This window comes from Panonychus citri, unplaced genomic scaffold (assembly GCF_014898815.1).
Source record: "Panonychus citri isolate SS breed McGregor unplaced genomic scaffold, ASM1489881v1 Contig00108, whole genome shotgun sequence".
NCBI lineage: Eukaryota > Metazoa > Arthropoda > Arachnida > Trombidiformes > Tetranychidae > Panonychus > Panonychus citri.
The window spans coordinates 321,171-334,652 of record NW_026515513.1 but is presented as its reverse complement, the minus strand read 5'-3'; the positions used below and the strand labels follow the sequence as shown (position 1 = coordinate 334,652).

General features: G+C 32.5%; 3 protein-coding genes across 5 annotated transcripts; 2 read left to right on the top strand and 1 right to left on the bottom strand.

Annotated features, from left to right (window-relative positions):
- Positions 1-778: 778 nt before the first annotated feature.
- Positions 779-6,419, top strand: LOC128389481 (roquin-2-like). 2 transcript variants are annotated; one of them, XM_053349078.1, is made up of 7 exons: positions 779-1,123; positions 1,825-2,051; positions 2,524-2,680; positions 2,797-3,028; positions 3,111-3,311; positions 3,860-3,998; positions 4,082-6,419. In XM_053349078.1, the coding sequence occupies exons 2-7, from the start codon at positions 1,856-1,858 to the stop codon at positions 5,215-5,217; spliced, it is 2,061 nt and encodes a 686-aa protein (XP_053205053.1). In that variant the 5' UTR covers positions 779-1,123; positions 1,825-1,855; the 3' UTR covers positions 5,218-6,419. The 2 variants fall into 2 exon arrangements, with proteins under 2 accessions (XP_053205053.1, XP_053205054.1); XM_053349079.1 differs by lacking the exon at positions 779-1,123 and having other exon boundaries at positions 1,710-2,051.
- A 562-nt stretch (positions 6,420-6,981) lies between these two features.
- LOC128389482 (plastin-1-like) lies at positions 6,982-11,821 on the top strand. 2 transcript variants are annotated; one of them, XM_053349080.1, is made up of 5 exons: positions 6,982-7,136; positions 7,632-7,721; positions 9,410-10,930; positions 11,016-11,159; positions 11,232-11,821. In XM_053349080.1, the coding sequence occupies exons 2-5, from the start codon at positions 7,650-7,652 to the stop codon at positions 11,403-11,405; spliced, it is 1,911 nt and encodes a 636-aa protein (XP_053205055.1). In that variant the 5' UTR covers positions 6,982-7,136; positions 7,632-7,649; the 3' UTR covers positions 11,406-11,821. The 2 variants fall into 2 exon arrangements, with proteins under 2 accessions (XP_053205055.1, XP_053205056.1); XM_053349081.1 differs by lacking the exon at positions 6,982-7,136 and having other exon boundaries at positions 7,354-7,721.
- LOC128389487 (medium-chain specific acyl-CoA dehydrogenase, mitochondrial-like) lies at positions 11,699-13,269 on the bottom strand. The gene has a single exon (XM_053349087.1). The coding sequence runs from the start codon at positions 13,131-13,133 to the stop codon at positions 12,081-12,083; it is 1,053 nt and encodes a 350-aa protein (XP_053205062.1). The 5' UTR covers positions 13,134-13,269; the 3' UTR covers positions 11,699-12,080.
- Positions 13,270-13,482: the final 213 nt, after the last annotated feature.

Sequence of the window (13,482 nt, the reverse complement as noted above, 5' to 3'; positions counted from 1 at the left end):
GTCCACACCGGGGCTCGGCCGTTTGTTTGCAAAGTTTGCGGTAAAGGTTTTCGCCAAGCGTCAACTTTATGTCGTCACAAAATAATCCACACCACTGAGAAACCCCACAAATGTGTCACCTGTTTTAAGGCTTTCAACAGATCGTCAACCCTTAACACCCACATGAGAATCCACAACGGATACAAACCCTGGATTTGTGAGTATTGTGGTAAAGGTTTTCACCAAAAGGGAAACTACAAGAATCACAAATTAACTCATTCCGGGGAAATGTGAGAAATGTAGTAAAGCCTTTCACCAGGTATACAATTTGACCTTTCATATGCACACTCACACCGACAAGAAACTTTATACCTGTAAAGCTTGTGGTAAGGGTTTTTGTCGCAATTTTGACCTTAAAAAACAGATGGTTGGTATTGGAGTGGAGAGGATGTTAACTAATCCCAATTAGCACCAAAGATTAATCGATTAACACCCGATTTCGGTTTACACCAATAATCAACTTCGATGATTAGAACGATTGAGTTTTTGGCTTTCGAAATTAAAAATTTATCTTAATTTCAATTGATTTCTATGATTTTGATTAATCGCCATTATAACTTGTTAAGACAATACTAGGGTCTTCTCATGATATTATTTACATTTCCTTGGATTTAGTAAATTAAATTAGGTTTAATTTGATTTTCTTTTTCATATTCGATTCAAAATTGGCTCCTTTTTATTCCTCTTTCTATTTCTCTGTCGGCATAAGAGTCTCTTAGATCCTTTTGATGAATTTTTTGATTAGATTTTTTTCCCAATTAAATTGTTGCTCAATTCTTTCAATTGTTAATTATTTATTTCTTTTTTACTAAGTTCAGTTAAATTAAGTTATAATCTTAAATTTGTTTGGCAATTGGAACTTTACAAATTTTTCCATGTTAATCTCTGAATCTGTTTAATACAAGAAAACCTCAGGCTCTTAACTTGTTGATGGTTTTGTTATGAGTTGAGATTTTTTGATTCTCTTCACTGTTTTCAATTTCTCTTAATTATTTATCACCATAATATGTTTACATCTTTAACCATGAGTGTTTCTAATTTACCAAACCATTTTCTCTATCAAATCAATAGAAAATTAATCTTGGTAAGTAGAAATTTCCTCTCTCTCTCTTTAAAGAGCCGATTAAAAACAGAATATGGTCACTTGAATGTCTCTGACGTTGGATCTCCTTAGATAATTGACCATATCTAATATTCTTTTCTTAATATCTTGATAAAATGTTGAGAATATTTTACCACATTATTAGGGCATCTTGTTGAGATATTCAACCTCTTTTTCTTCTCTTCAGTTGAAATCAAGAAGAGAATAAAAAAAAAGAAGATGAAAAAAGTGATTAATCACAATCTCAATAAGAAATCTCATCATCTCCTTCTTACCCATTTTTCTGTTACCGTTTCTCGTTTTTAAGAGAAAAGAAAATACCAGCCATTTATCATATGGAACCAAATGGATTGAAGATCATTTTTTCAAGGACAAATTTAGCGTAAATTAAATTTGATTTAGTTTGTGATAAGCTTATTAGAGACAAGGAACCGAACAACAAAAAATGAGTGACAGAAAAAACTCCATCAGACTTGATCTGCCATCTGATGGAAATTTAGAGAATATCATGAAAAGAATTTTTTTTTCTCAAAATGTAAACAAATGATGTTCCTTATTCATTTCTCTTTGTATTTATTATTATGTTTTGTTTCTCTTCTTCTTCTTCTAATTTAATCATTGTTTTTATTTCTCTTTATTTTTTTTTGTTTATCTTCTTTTCTCCTCATTGGTTATAAAAAAAGTCATCTAGTTGGTCAAATGGTTTAGTTTGTGATGATTCCTGTGGACAGTAGATATTCTCGTTCCATGTTGAACGAGGAAACAATGGTTAATCAACATGGCCCTTTGCCTATTGATTCTGTTGATTTATCATCTGTTGGTATATCACCAGAAGATCTTCCTCATTATTTGAAATGTGTAGAATCAATTAAACATATGACTTCTTCATTCCTTAAACCTCAACAGTCACGTAAGTAGTTACCTAATTTTATTTAAGAGATGAAGAGATGGCAAGAGATTTAACATCTTTACCTTATGTCTTGTGCTTTACTCTTTTCATTTCATTTCATTTGCTATTTTTTCCATTCTAATTGTTGACTTTATTTGACTAATCATTTATTTTTACACCTATTCTGACCCAATTGTGCAACTGAAAACCGTTATTCAGATCTTATCAGTAGTTATTATGGATTCTCTATCGTTACTGCTTTCTTTTTATCAATACTCTAGTTTTCCTTTGCTTGTTTCTATCTACAAGTAGATAGTCATTTCCATTACAACTTGATACTTGTATTACCAATACAACCTGTATATTATGGTCTTACTTTTTCTTTCTCTCTCTCGTTCAATATTTTACCTCGCAAACTCCATGACTCAAATTATTGGTTAACAATAGGAAAAACTCATTCTTTTTGTATATTCTTTTCTCACTTGACCAATAGCATTGTCCCGTCCGATGCAAAGGAAGTTAATTAGTCTTTTACAATGTCAACTTGTTGAAGGTGAAGGTAGATTAAGAGCTATGCGAAATGCTCGTTCCATCGGGGAAAGAGCCTTATCTGAGCTTCTCATTAAACACCAAGATCCTCGTACATTGAGGTAAGTTAATATCGAGATATTTTATCAATATATGATTAAAATTATCTCTCTCTTTACTTGATTCGTTTTAACTTTAATCTTTTCTTTCTACTTTTGTTTTTTCAATCTTTTTCTAGTGCCAATCTTTGGGCTGCTGTTCGAGCCCGTGGCTGCCAATTTCTGGGACCTGCAATGCAAGAGGAAGTTCTGAGACTTGTTTTGTTAGCCCTCGAAGATGGGAGCGCACTTTCCCGAAAAGTACTCGTTATGTTTGTCGTTCAAAGATTGTCACCTCATTTTCCCCATCAAGCGAGTAAAACAGCAATCGGTCATGTTATTCAATTACTATATCGAGCTAGTTGTTTTAAAGTGAGTTGACTTTTCCTCTAGATTATTAATTAAAATTTTCCATTGAAAATATTTCACTAATAATCTAAATCAATTATTTTAGTTAACCAAACGAGACGGTGATTCGAGTTTAATGCAGCTCAAAGAAGAGTATCGCAGTTATGATGCTCTAAGACGAGAACACGATAATCAAATTGTCACAATCGCTCTGGAAGCAGGTTTAAGAATATCACCTGACCAATGGTCATCTCTTCTTTACGGTGATCTAGCTCATAAATCACACATGCAATCCATCATCGACTCTGTAAGCATTTAATCAAATATTTTCATCTCTTTTACAATCTTATCTTGCAATTAACTTTTATTAATCATTAGCAATAATCCTTAATTTCTTTGGATGAAAGTTTTATGATTTATATTATCTGATTTTCATTGAAAATGATTATGCAATAATTGTTAAGTTAAATTCATACCTTATATTTTTTTCAATCATACTAATTAACTTGCCCTTAATTTAATTTTAACGATGGTCTAATTTTTTTTAAATTTACAAGGATTTAATTGTTGTTGACACTTTGTCCATTATTATTATCGGTTTATTTCATTAATTAGTTGCTTGTTTACTTAATCCTGAAATGATTCATTATTCATTTAATTGTGATATATTGTATCCTTGTTAGTTGATTCAGAACTCATTAACCCTTTGATTTAATCTTTGAGCGTGATGATTGTAAATGATTAATTTTAGTGAGATTTTGTTAACTTTAGATGGTTTAATTTCAATTTAATCTTATCATTTGGTTTATTTTTTGGTTTTAATTTTTTTTTCTGTATCTTTTTTTGCTCATTTAGTTGCAATCGCCATCATCTTTTCAACAATCAATCACTGAATTGATCGCTGCTCTTCAACGAACTGGTGACCCAGCAGGACTGACCAATCTTAAGGAACATTTTGAAAAGTTAGCAAACATTGACTTGGGTATTAATAATGGTGCGTCTTTTTATTCACTATTATTTTCTTATTTTAGATCAATTGTTTCTCAATGTTTACTTATCATATTATTTACTTTACAGAGCATCCTACTCATCCAAGTCATGCTGAATTATCTTCAATCCTGGAATCATCAAAAATTGTCACTGCTCGATTAATTGAATTTCTGCACAACCATGCCTCAGGATTATTCCGATCTAATACCAATCACAGGTCACCTTCAATCACCACTCTTCCAAGTAATTTGGTTCAAAATCGAGTTGGTAGAGTGAAATCACTTCCTCTTGTCTCATCAACAATCAGCCAATCATCTTCATCGCCAATTCAAAGTCCTACAGAGAAATCGACCTTTCATCTTATTCCAGCTCGGCCAAAAGACGTTGTTACTCATCGACCTTGTTCTTCCATTATAACCAATCGTACCATGAATTCGTTGGTCTCTCATCCCCAATTGACCTCACCTCCTTCTCCTCCTGTTGCTTTAAACTCTTACCATCCAACAGGTTATCCTCCTCCGCTCACAACTTCAACCTTATCTCACCATCATCACATTACTGTCTCTCCTCCTTATCTTATTGCTGGACATTCAAAGTTTCCTATCGACAGTGACTCAGTTTCATCTAAATCTATCGCCCTTACAGCTATTCCTACAATCTTGGTTGACCCAAACACAGGTCATCGCCATCATCATCCTAGTCCTGTGTCCACGGCCATATTAAGCTCACCCAAAATAACTGGGGTCATATCAACTCAAATCTCACCCATCGCCCTTGAAACGCATCCAAACTTATCACCTCGTCCACCTTTCACCTTACCAACTGCCGCACTGCCTTCCGATGAAGATCAATTCATACCGTTCGATGAGAGACCTTTTGTCTCTAAATATGGTCCAATCTCTCGAGCGATGAATCTGATTAACACACCAACCGTTGCCAGTCCAGGATCTAATTCTCAGAGAATATGTAATAACAATAATTTTATCGGAAACAGTGCCACAGAAACACAACCCACCAACGTAATCCTTGGACGACCTTTACCCTCCCTAACCCTTATCCAACCTCTCCAACAATTGGTATTAACAGCTACCTCAGCCATTTTAACTGACGATTCACAATCATATGGCCATAATCAACCCGATAGACTCCCAGACAACCCATATCCCGATGCATCAGTTGTCCATCAAGTTAACAATGTTGCTCCTGCTATATCATTAGCTTAATAACATTTTTTTTTGTAAACAAAAGGAAAAAAACACTCATGTTGAGTGTTGAATAGATCACAGGGAATGCAACAGATAAAGAAGATCAAACAAACGAAAAAAAGAAAACAAGTGAAAACTAGTTGGAATCAGATCGTAAAAAACACAACTCGAGATAAACAATACGACCAAGTTCAAGGAAGATAATATTACAAGAGGAAAAACTCCCGAGTGATATAAATATATATTCTCAAAATTTAAAAAAGTTAATCAAAAATAGATAAAAGTGAAGAAGATAAACAATTTGAATCAATTACTTTGACGATTACGAAAAAAAAGACACAAGAAAACCTGATGAAAGGAATGACAAAGATACCTCAATCGCTTCTCATCTTGCTTCCCTTTCGCTGCCATTAACAAACAAAAATTAACTATTTCATGTATTATATTAATAATTGACCTTAATTGTCCCTCTTTTTGGTGCATCACCATTGTCATCGTTATCGTCTTCATCATCATGTAATCTCCCTCCCTGTTATCTAATCCCATCTTCAACTTTACCTCTTCATGTTCCTTGCCTTTGGGTCTCGTTTCTTCATTAATCATCAACTTGATTCTTAATTATTATCATACTATTATTATTATTATTGTGTACAGCTTAAATTGCCAACGAAAATAAGTTGATTGTTAAAACTATGGCTTAAATTTACAAAAGTTGAAGTAGTTGCGATATAAACAAAAAAGACAAACTCATTATAGTTAAATGTATATTTTCATCTGGTAATTGATAATTTTGTTCAATTCAATTACCGATAATTGTAGTTGCATGATTTTAATCAATTGTTTTTGTTTCCATGCTCATCATCATCATCATCAACAACAACAACAAATCAACCAACAATTAGTATCAACTATCAAACTCAAACTAAAAGAACTTTTAATTTTTTTTATTCTGACAAATTGCCTGGATATTAATGACGAAGATGAAACAAAAAAAATAAGCAAAATCCCAAATCAATTATTGATACAATTCTGATAACTGTTTAATCAATTAATTGCTTCTTAATTTTATTTTCTGTGTCTTCAATTAAAAACGATTAACAGCCAAACAATTAAACGCCCTTTACGATGTTAAATTAACAATCAAATAAATGTTACAAATTGCTATCGGCAAATAATAATAACAACAAATGATTATTAACAAATTGAACCATTTCAAGTGATCAAGTTAATTGTCTAATGAAATTAAATTTAATTGAGTTCCTGGTGGACTCTGACCACTACACTGGACAGTAAATACTGTCCATAGGGTATTGATGTGTTAAACTTGTTGAACTTGATGGGGATGAAATCTTGTTGACACAATTAATTAAATTACCAAATCAAATAATATAAACGGATTTAGATAAACAATCAAGTAACTAAATTAAAAAAAAATAATAATAAAAAAGCAACAACAACAACAACAAATTATAGTTAACATAAAAGGCCAACAATTAAGTTAAATTGTCACCATGATGTTCATGAAAAGACATGATAAATTAACAGAGTAAATTGTAAACAATCAAGTGATTAGAAATTGATTAGTTTAATTGTAATCAACAATTAACTCTCCAAAAAAGGCAAATTGACTTAACAAATGTTGAGTTAAAAAGTTTCCATATCCAGCCTTCATAGGAGTGGCTACCTGATGATGATGATGATAAAAAGATGATGATGATGCTCATGATGATGAGATGGTGATGATGATGATGAAAATGATGAAAATGATGATGATAAAGAAGAGAGAGAGAGAGAGAGTCATTTAAATAGATGGAGAGGTCGTCACACCGGTTCATCTTTGCCAGCACATAACTGAAAACCCGAAGTTAATTACGTTACATTGTTTGTGTGAATATTGATTATTACCTTTTATTGTTAATCTCTGGTAAATTATTCAGGTAAGTTGATTAACTAATTAACTAATTGTAGATTGAATGTTTTCTCCGGAGAAAATCAATCCTTAATTGTTCTCTGTTTCTTTTTTTCTCATTTTTCTTTTTCTTTTGTCAAATTTTATTCTATTTAAAATTCCCTCTAACATTTTTCTCTCTCTCACTTTGATGTTTGTTGTTATTTAACTGTTACTCTTTTCTTGTTGATTGCTGTTCATTTATCATTCTCTGGTTAATTGAGTCTCTTTTTATTTTATATACTAATTATCTTAATTTCCTTGATTGTTAAATCGTACACTTGTTACCCTATCCTCCATTTTAAATTGTTCTTGTTATTTGTCACTTTGTGTCTTCACTTTGATAATTGTTTTTCTCAATCAATCTGATTCACTCTTTCCCTCTGTGTTCATTTCTTACAATAATCTTTTCAATTCCTCTCAAGTGATTTAACTTAATTCTCATTTTCTTCTTTAAATCTATTTTTAATTTAATCGATTACAGAACAATTAAATCACTACAATGGCCAATTTCCGAAAAAGCTTGTTAATCACCGATGAACAAAGGGAAGAATTGGTAGAAAAATTTGATACGGTAAAGTCTTTGTTTACATATTATTTTCTATTCTTTTTTTTACATTTAATCCTCTTTCCTTTTCACAATTAATCATCACAATCTAATCATCAGATTACTCATCTTATTATCTATTCCTTTTCTTTTGCTAATTCTCTCAAGTGCTTATGTGTGTGTGTGTATTTATCATGATTAAGAAAAAGTTCTCTGGTTAATCTTAATCTAACGATTCCATTTTCTTTTTGACCTTTTCTACTTTTGGTCAGTCTATTGATACACATTAACTGACCTCTCAGAGTTAACATTAATCTAAATGTTATCGTTACAATTTAGTTTCTTTTTGCTGTTTTAAAAACAGAAAAAGTGATCAGCCCTTAAACTTGAAATATCCATGTAAATGTAATTTAGTTACACTTAATCATTAATCTGGAAAGTGTTTCAAATTGTCTGTTGAATTGATTGCAGGATTTGAGGTTTAGAAACAGAGTGAAACCAAGTGAGAGGTAAAATTGATTGTAAACGGGAAAAGTGATTCCACTAAACCGGATCAAAACATCCTGCTATTAAAACTAATTAATAGAAGAGAGTTTACCATTGATTAGAGAAAGATTTTGATTAAAAAACGCCTATTCTAAATTTCCAAAATTTTCAAATGTCGCTTTTCATTATCTTCGTAATGAATTGGATTTGTATTCATTTCTACAGGTAAAGTTTACCGATAATGAGAAATTTTCTCATCCCAAAAACTCAGGATTAACAATCAATTCTGATTGTTGAATGGATAATATGATAATCGTAATTACCATAGATTCATTAATGATATTTATCTTTGTTTGATGTATTTTCCATTTCAAATGAGACAATTAAATTAACAGGAAAGAGTAAAAGTAAATAGTAACCATATGTTGATTAATTGCTCGCTTTTCTCAATCATTAAATTTGATTGTGTTTACATTGATTTTTACGATAATTTTATCAGTTAATTAAGACTTTGTTTTGTTTACGTGAAAATCTATCAATTAAATATGAGAATGATTAATCAATGAATCATAATTTTCATTTAATTAAATGATTATGATGATTGTTGTTAATACATTGATGACACAAAAGGGGTGAGCAATTTGTTGATTGTATTTTATTATTAACTCATTTCAGTTGATAATTGAAACACTTATTATTAATACATGAGTATTACTCTAATTTAATTAGTTTGATTAACAACGGAAATCGTAATCAACAAATACAATCAGTAGAAGAGTGAAAAAGTAGAGACAAGTTTAATTGTTCGAGTGGAAAAATATCATTACAATTAATCCATAACAATTTATTGTTCAAATCACAATTGACAATTAGAGAAGTAAAAAAAAAATTAATAATTCTTGTCTCATCACGATTATTATTAGGCTAACATGGTGATTACATTTATTTACAGTTAATTGTGAAACTATTTTTAAATCAAATAATTTGATAATCCAGTTAAAACTTTCACAATCAATGTAAACAATTTATTGTTGATTGTATTTACTTTTTCCCTATTGTCAACTGTATGTGTGTGTGTGTGTGTGTGTGATTAATTGAATTGAATCAATTGTAAATCAATATTAGATCAGTTTATGACTAAATTAAGAAATTCTCATGATGATTACAATCTAATTATAATCAATTATATTTATTGTTGTTTATTTTTTTTATTTCCTTTTCCAATTCAGATTGATCAGGATGGAAATGGTTTCATTGATATGCGAGAATTAAAATCGGCTCTTGATGTCGTCGGGTTTAAAATACCTCAATGGGAGATCCGTCAGATGATTAGTGAGCTTGAAAAACAGGCCAAAATTCAGAAAGAGGGTAAATTGTCCTTCGAGGAGTTTCAACAATTATGTTACGATTTAAAGTCCAAAGATGTTGCCAATACCTTTAAAAAAGCCGTTACCAAGCCGGAAAACTTGGAAACCATCGGTGGCATGTCAGCCGCATCTTCCGCTGGTACAACTCATTCCGTCCGTCAAGAGGAACAGGTCGCTTTCTCCGATTGGATTAACTCTAATTTAAAAAACGATCCCGATCTTAAACACATCCTTCCCATTGACACCAATGGACGTGAACTTTACGATAAAGTCAAAGACGGTATCCTTTTGTGTAAAATTATTAATCATTCCTGCCCGGAGACAATTGATGAGCGAGCAATTAACAAGAAAAATTTAACCGTCTACACTAAACATGAAAATTTAACTTTGGCCCTTAATTCAGCGCAATCAATTGGTTGTAATATTATTAACATTGATGCCCACGATTTGAGTCAAGGAAAACAACATCTTACCCTTGGTTTACTTTGGCAAATTATTCGTATCGGTTTATTCAATCAAATTACACTTGAACAATGTCCCGGTTTGGTTCGGCTTCTTCGTCCCGATGAAGAGCTTTCCGACCTGATTAAATTGTCCCCTGAAAATATTTTACTTCGTTGGGTTAATTATCAAATGGAAAGAGCTGGAGTTGACCGACGAATTAACAATTTCACCGGTGACATTAAAGACTCAGTTGTTTATACTCATCTAATTAAACAAATTGCCCCTCGAGGTATTCCAATCTCCATGGAAGCCCTTATGGAACCCAATCAAACTGATCGAGCGGAAATTATGCTTAAACAAGCCGATAAATTGGGCTGTAGAAGTTTCTTGACCCCCAATGATGTTGTCGAAGGTGTTTATAAATTAAATGTCGCTTTTGTCGCCAATCTTTTCAATACCCACCCGTGTCTCGATAAACCCGATGAACCCTTGGAATTGGTTGATATTGAGGAGAACAGAGAAGAGAAAACCTATCGAAATTGGATTAACTCAATGGGTGTTTCTCCATTCGTTAATTGGCTTTACAGTGATTTAGCCGATGGTTTGATAATCTTCCAGATTTTTGACATAATCAAACCAGGAGTCGTTAACTGGAAGCGAGTTCACAGTCGATTCAGTAACCTTAAAAGTCTAATGGAAAAATTGGAAAACTGTAATTACGCCGTTGAACTTGGTAAACAATTAAGATTCTCTCTGGTTGGAATTGCTGGACAAGACATTGTTGAAGGAAATCCAACCCTGACCTTGGCCTTAATTTGGCAATTAATGAGAGCTTATACTTTAAGCATTTTGACCCAACTTGCATCAGGAAGTGGTGACGGCAATAGTGAAGGACAGGCCATTTCTGAAAAGGAAATCGTTGATTGGGCAAACAAAAAGGTTGGTCAGCAAAAAATTCTATAAGATAGTTAGATAATCAAAACTTTAACTAATCATTAATTAATTTGATTTCCCTTCAAAATAGTGGAAAGAAGCTGATAAAAAGTGGATAATCAAAAGCTTCAACGATTCCAATTTATCAACTGCTTTGCCAGTAATTGATCTCATTGATGCCATTAAGCCAGGATCGATTAACTATAGTCAAGTTTTAAAATGTTCCGATGATGAGGTTAGTATTTAATTGTTGTCTCAATTTACTCAACGATCGTTGCTAATTGTTTCATATCTTTTTCGCCTTTAGGAAAAACTTGCCAATGCTAAATACGCCATTTCGATGGCTCGTAAAATTGGTGCCAGAATTTACGCTTTACCCGAAGATATCACCGAAGTGAAAAGCAAGATGGTGATGACCGTTTTCGCCTGTCTCATGGCTCGAGATTATATTCCCAACATGGGATCAAAGGGTTCAGAGTGAAACAATTAACACCAACAATCATTTTGAGTGATTCAGTTGATCACTTTTTTTAAGTCCATTCCATCAGTTCAGTATTAATTACATATAATTAACGATTGAACAAATTTAATTTGTGCAAATTATGAGACATCAAGATTTTCTTAGGCTAATCAATGATCATCATTCATCTTTTTTTTTCTTAATTAATCAATTTTATCAAGTTTTAATTTCCATTGTCAGAAATTAGATTTAATTCCGATATTGTTTTGTTTTTTTTCTCATCATTCTAATTACGATTTTTACTTCTCTCTCTCTTTATAGTAATCCAAACCTAATCAACTTTATTATTTTATTATTATTATGATAAAAAACAAAATTTTCTGATGGGAAAACAGTGATTAACATGAATTAAAAAAAATTCACTGTTATTACTTTGATTATGATTAAAATGATTGAAATATTTTTTACAATTTGTTGAGATTTAGTTAATCACTCAAACTCTTGATTCCAATATTTAAATATTAATAAAAGTACATTTTAAACTCTAATCGTTGTGATATTTACAATTTTACAGAAATTAAACTTTGTAAATTGATAACAAATTAATTTTTTCGTATTATTTTTCTAGAATCGAGTATAAATTGTTAATGATTAGTTTTAATTGTTCCCAATTGTAGAGATAGTTGATTGTTTTGGTTATTGGTTGGAAGAAACTTTTTTAATTATCTCTCGAGCGATTACCATTCGTTGAATTTCAACTGTACCACCGTAGATATGAAACAATTTAGCATCTCTCATAAGCTTTTCCACCGGATAATCACTGTTGAATCCCGACCCACCGAACACTTGAACAGCCTCAGTGGCACTTTGGTTGGCCACATCGGCGGCCAATGTCTTGGCGATTGAGGCCAAAAGAGTGATCGGTTGGCCCGTTTGATAGGCCCAACCGGCCTTCATGTAAACAAGACGAGCTGATTCAATTCCTATGGCCATGTTTGCCAATTTAAATTGTATTGCTTGGTAATTAGCGATTGGTTTTCCAAAGGCTTGTCTTTCCAAGGCATATTTAGTGGCCTCGTCGAGAGCCCGTTGAGCTAAACCGACTGCATTACAGGCTAATATTGGACGTTGATAGTCAAAAGCGGCCATTGTTATTTTGAAACCTTCACCAATTGATCCAAGAATTGATTCACTTGTTAGTTTAACATTATCCAGACTAATTGATCGGGTGTCGGCGCATCTTTGGCCTAGATTGATCTCTTTTTTACCAATTCTCACACCGGGTGTACCTTTATCAATTAGAAACATGGTGAATGCTTGACTTGGTCGGACATCGGCTGATTGAGCGGATCGAGCGAGAACACAGTAAACATCAGCCGTTGACGCGTTACTAATCCAGGCCTTTTCACCGTTAAGTACCCACTCAGTGGGTGAAACTGGTTTAGCTGAGGTCTGAATTCCGGCCACATCTGATCCCGTTCCCGGTTCGGTAACACAAAAGGCAGTAAATGAAGGTTTTTTTGCTAAATGAGTTAAATATTTTTCCTTCTGTCTAATTGAACCATATTTAACTATCGACGATCCCGTTAATCCATTCAAAGCCATCGCCATACTAATCCCCGTGCAACCATAACCCAATTGCTCTTGAATTAATAAACTATCAACAAAATCAACACCAAGGCCACCATAATCCAATGGAATAAAGAAATTCATCAAACCGAGAGAATGAATTTTCTCAATAAGATCCATGGAAATTCACCGGTTTTATCATGTTCACCAGCGATTGGAATGATCTTCTCTCGGGTGAAAGATCGAGCCAATTCAATCATCTCCCGAGTTTCTTGTGAGGGTTCAAAGCTAAATGATGAACAAGACGATGAACTAAATGAAGTTAATTGTTGTTTTTGATAATAACAATCATTGGAATATAAAAAGTTGATACAACGTTGAGAACATTTCTCTTGATTTAGAGACGATAAGATCACTTGTTGAAACGATGATAATCTCAATCGATTGGAAGAACGAGTAAAAATTGAAATAGACATTTAAAGAATAACAATTAACTGGAAATCAAAAGGAATTAATTAAATTATAAAAT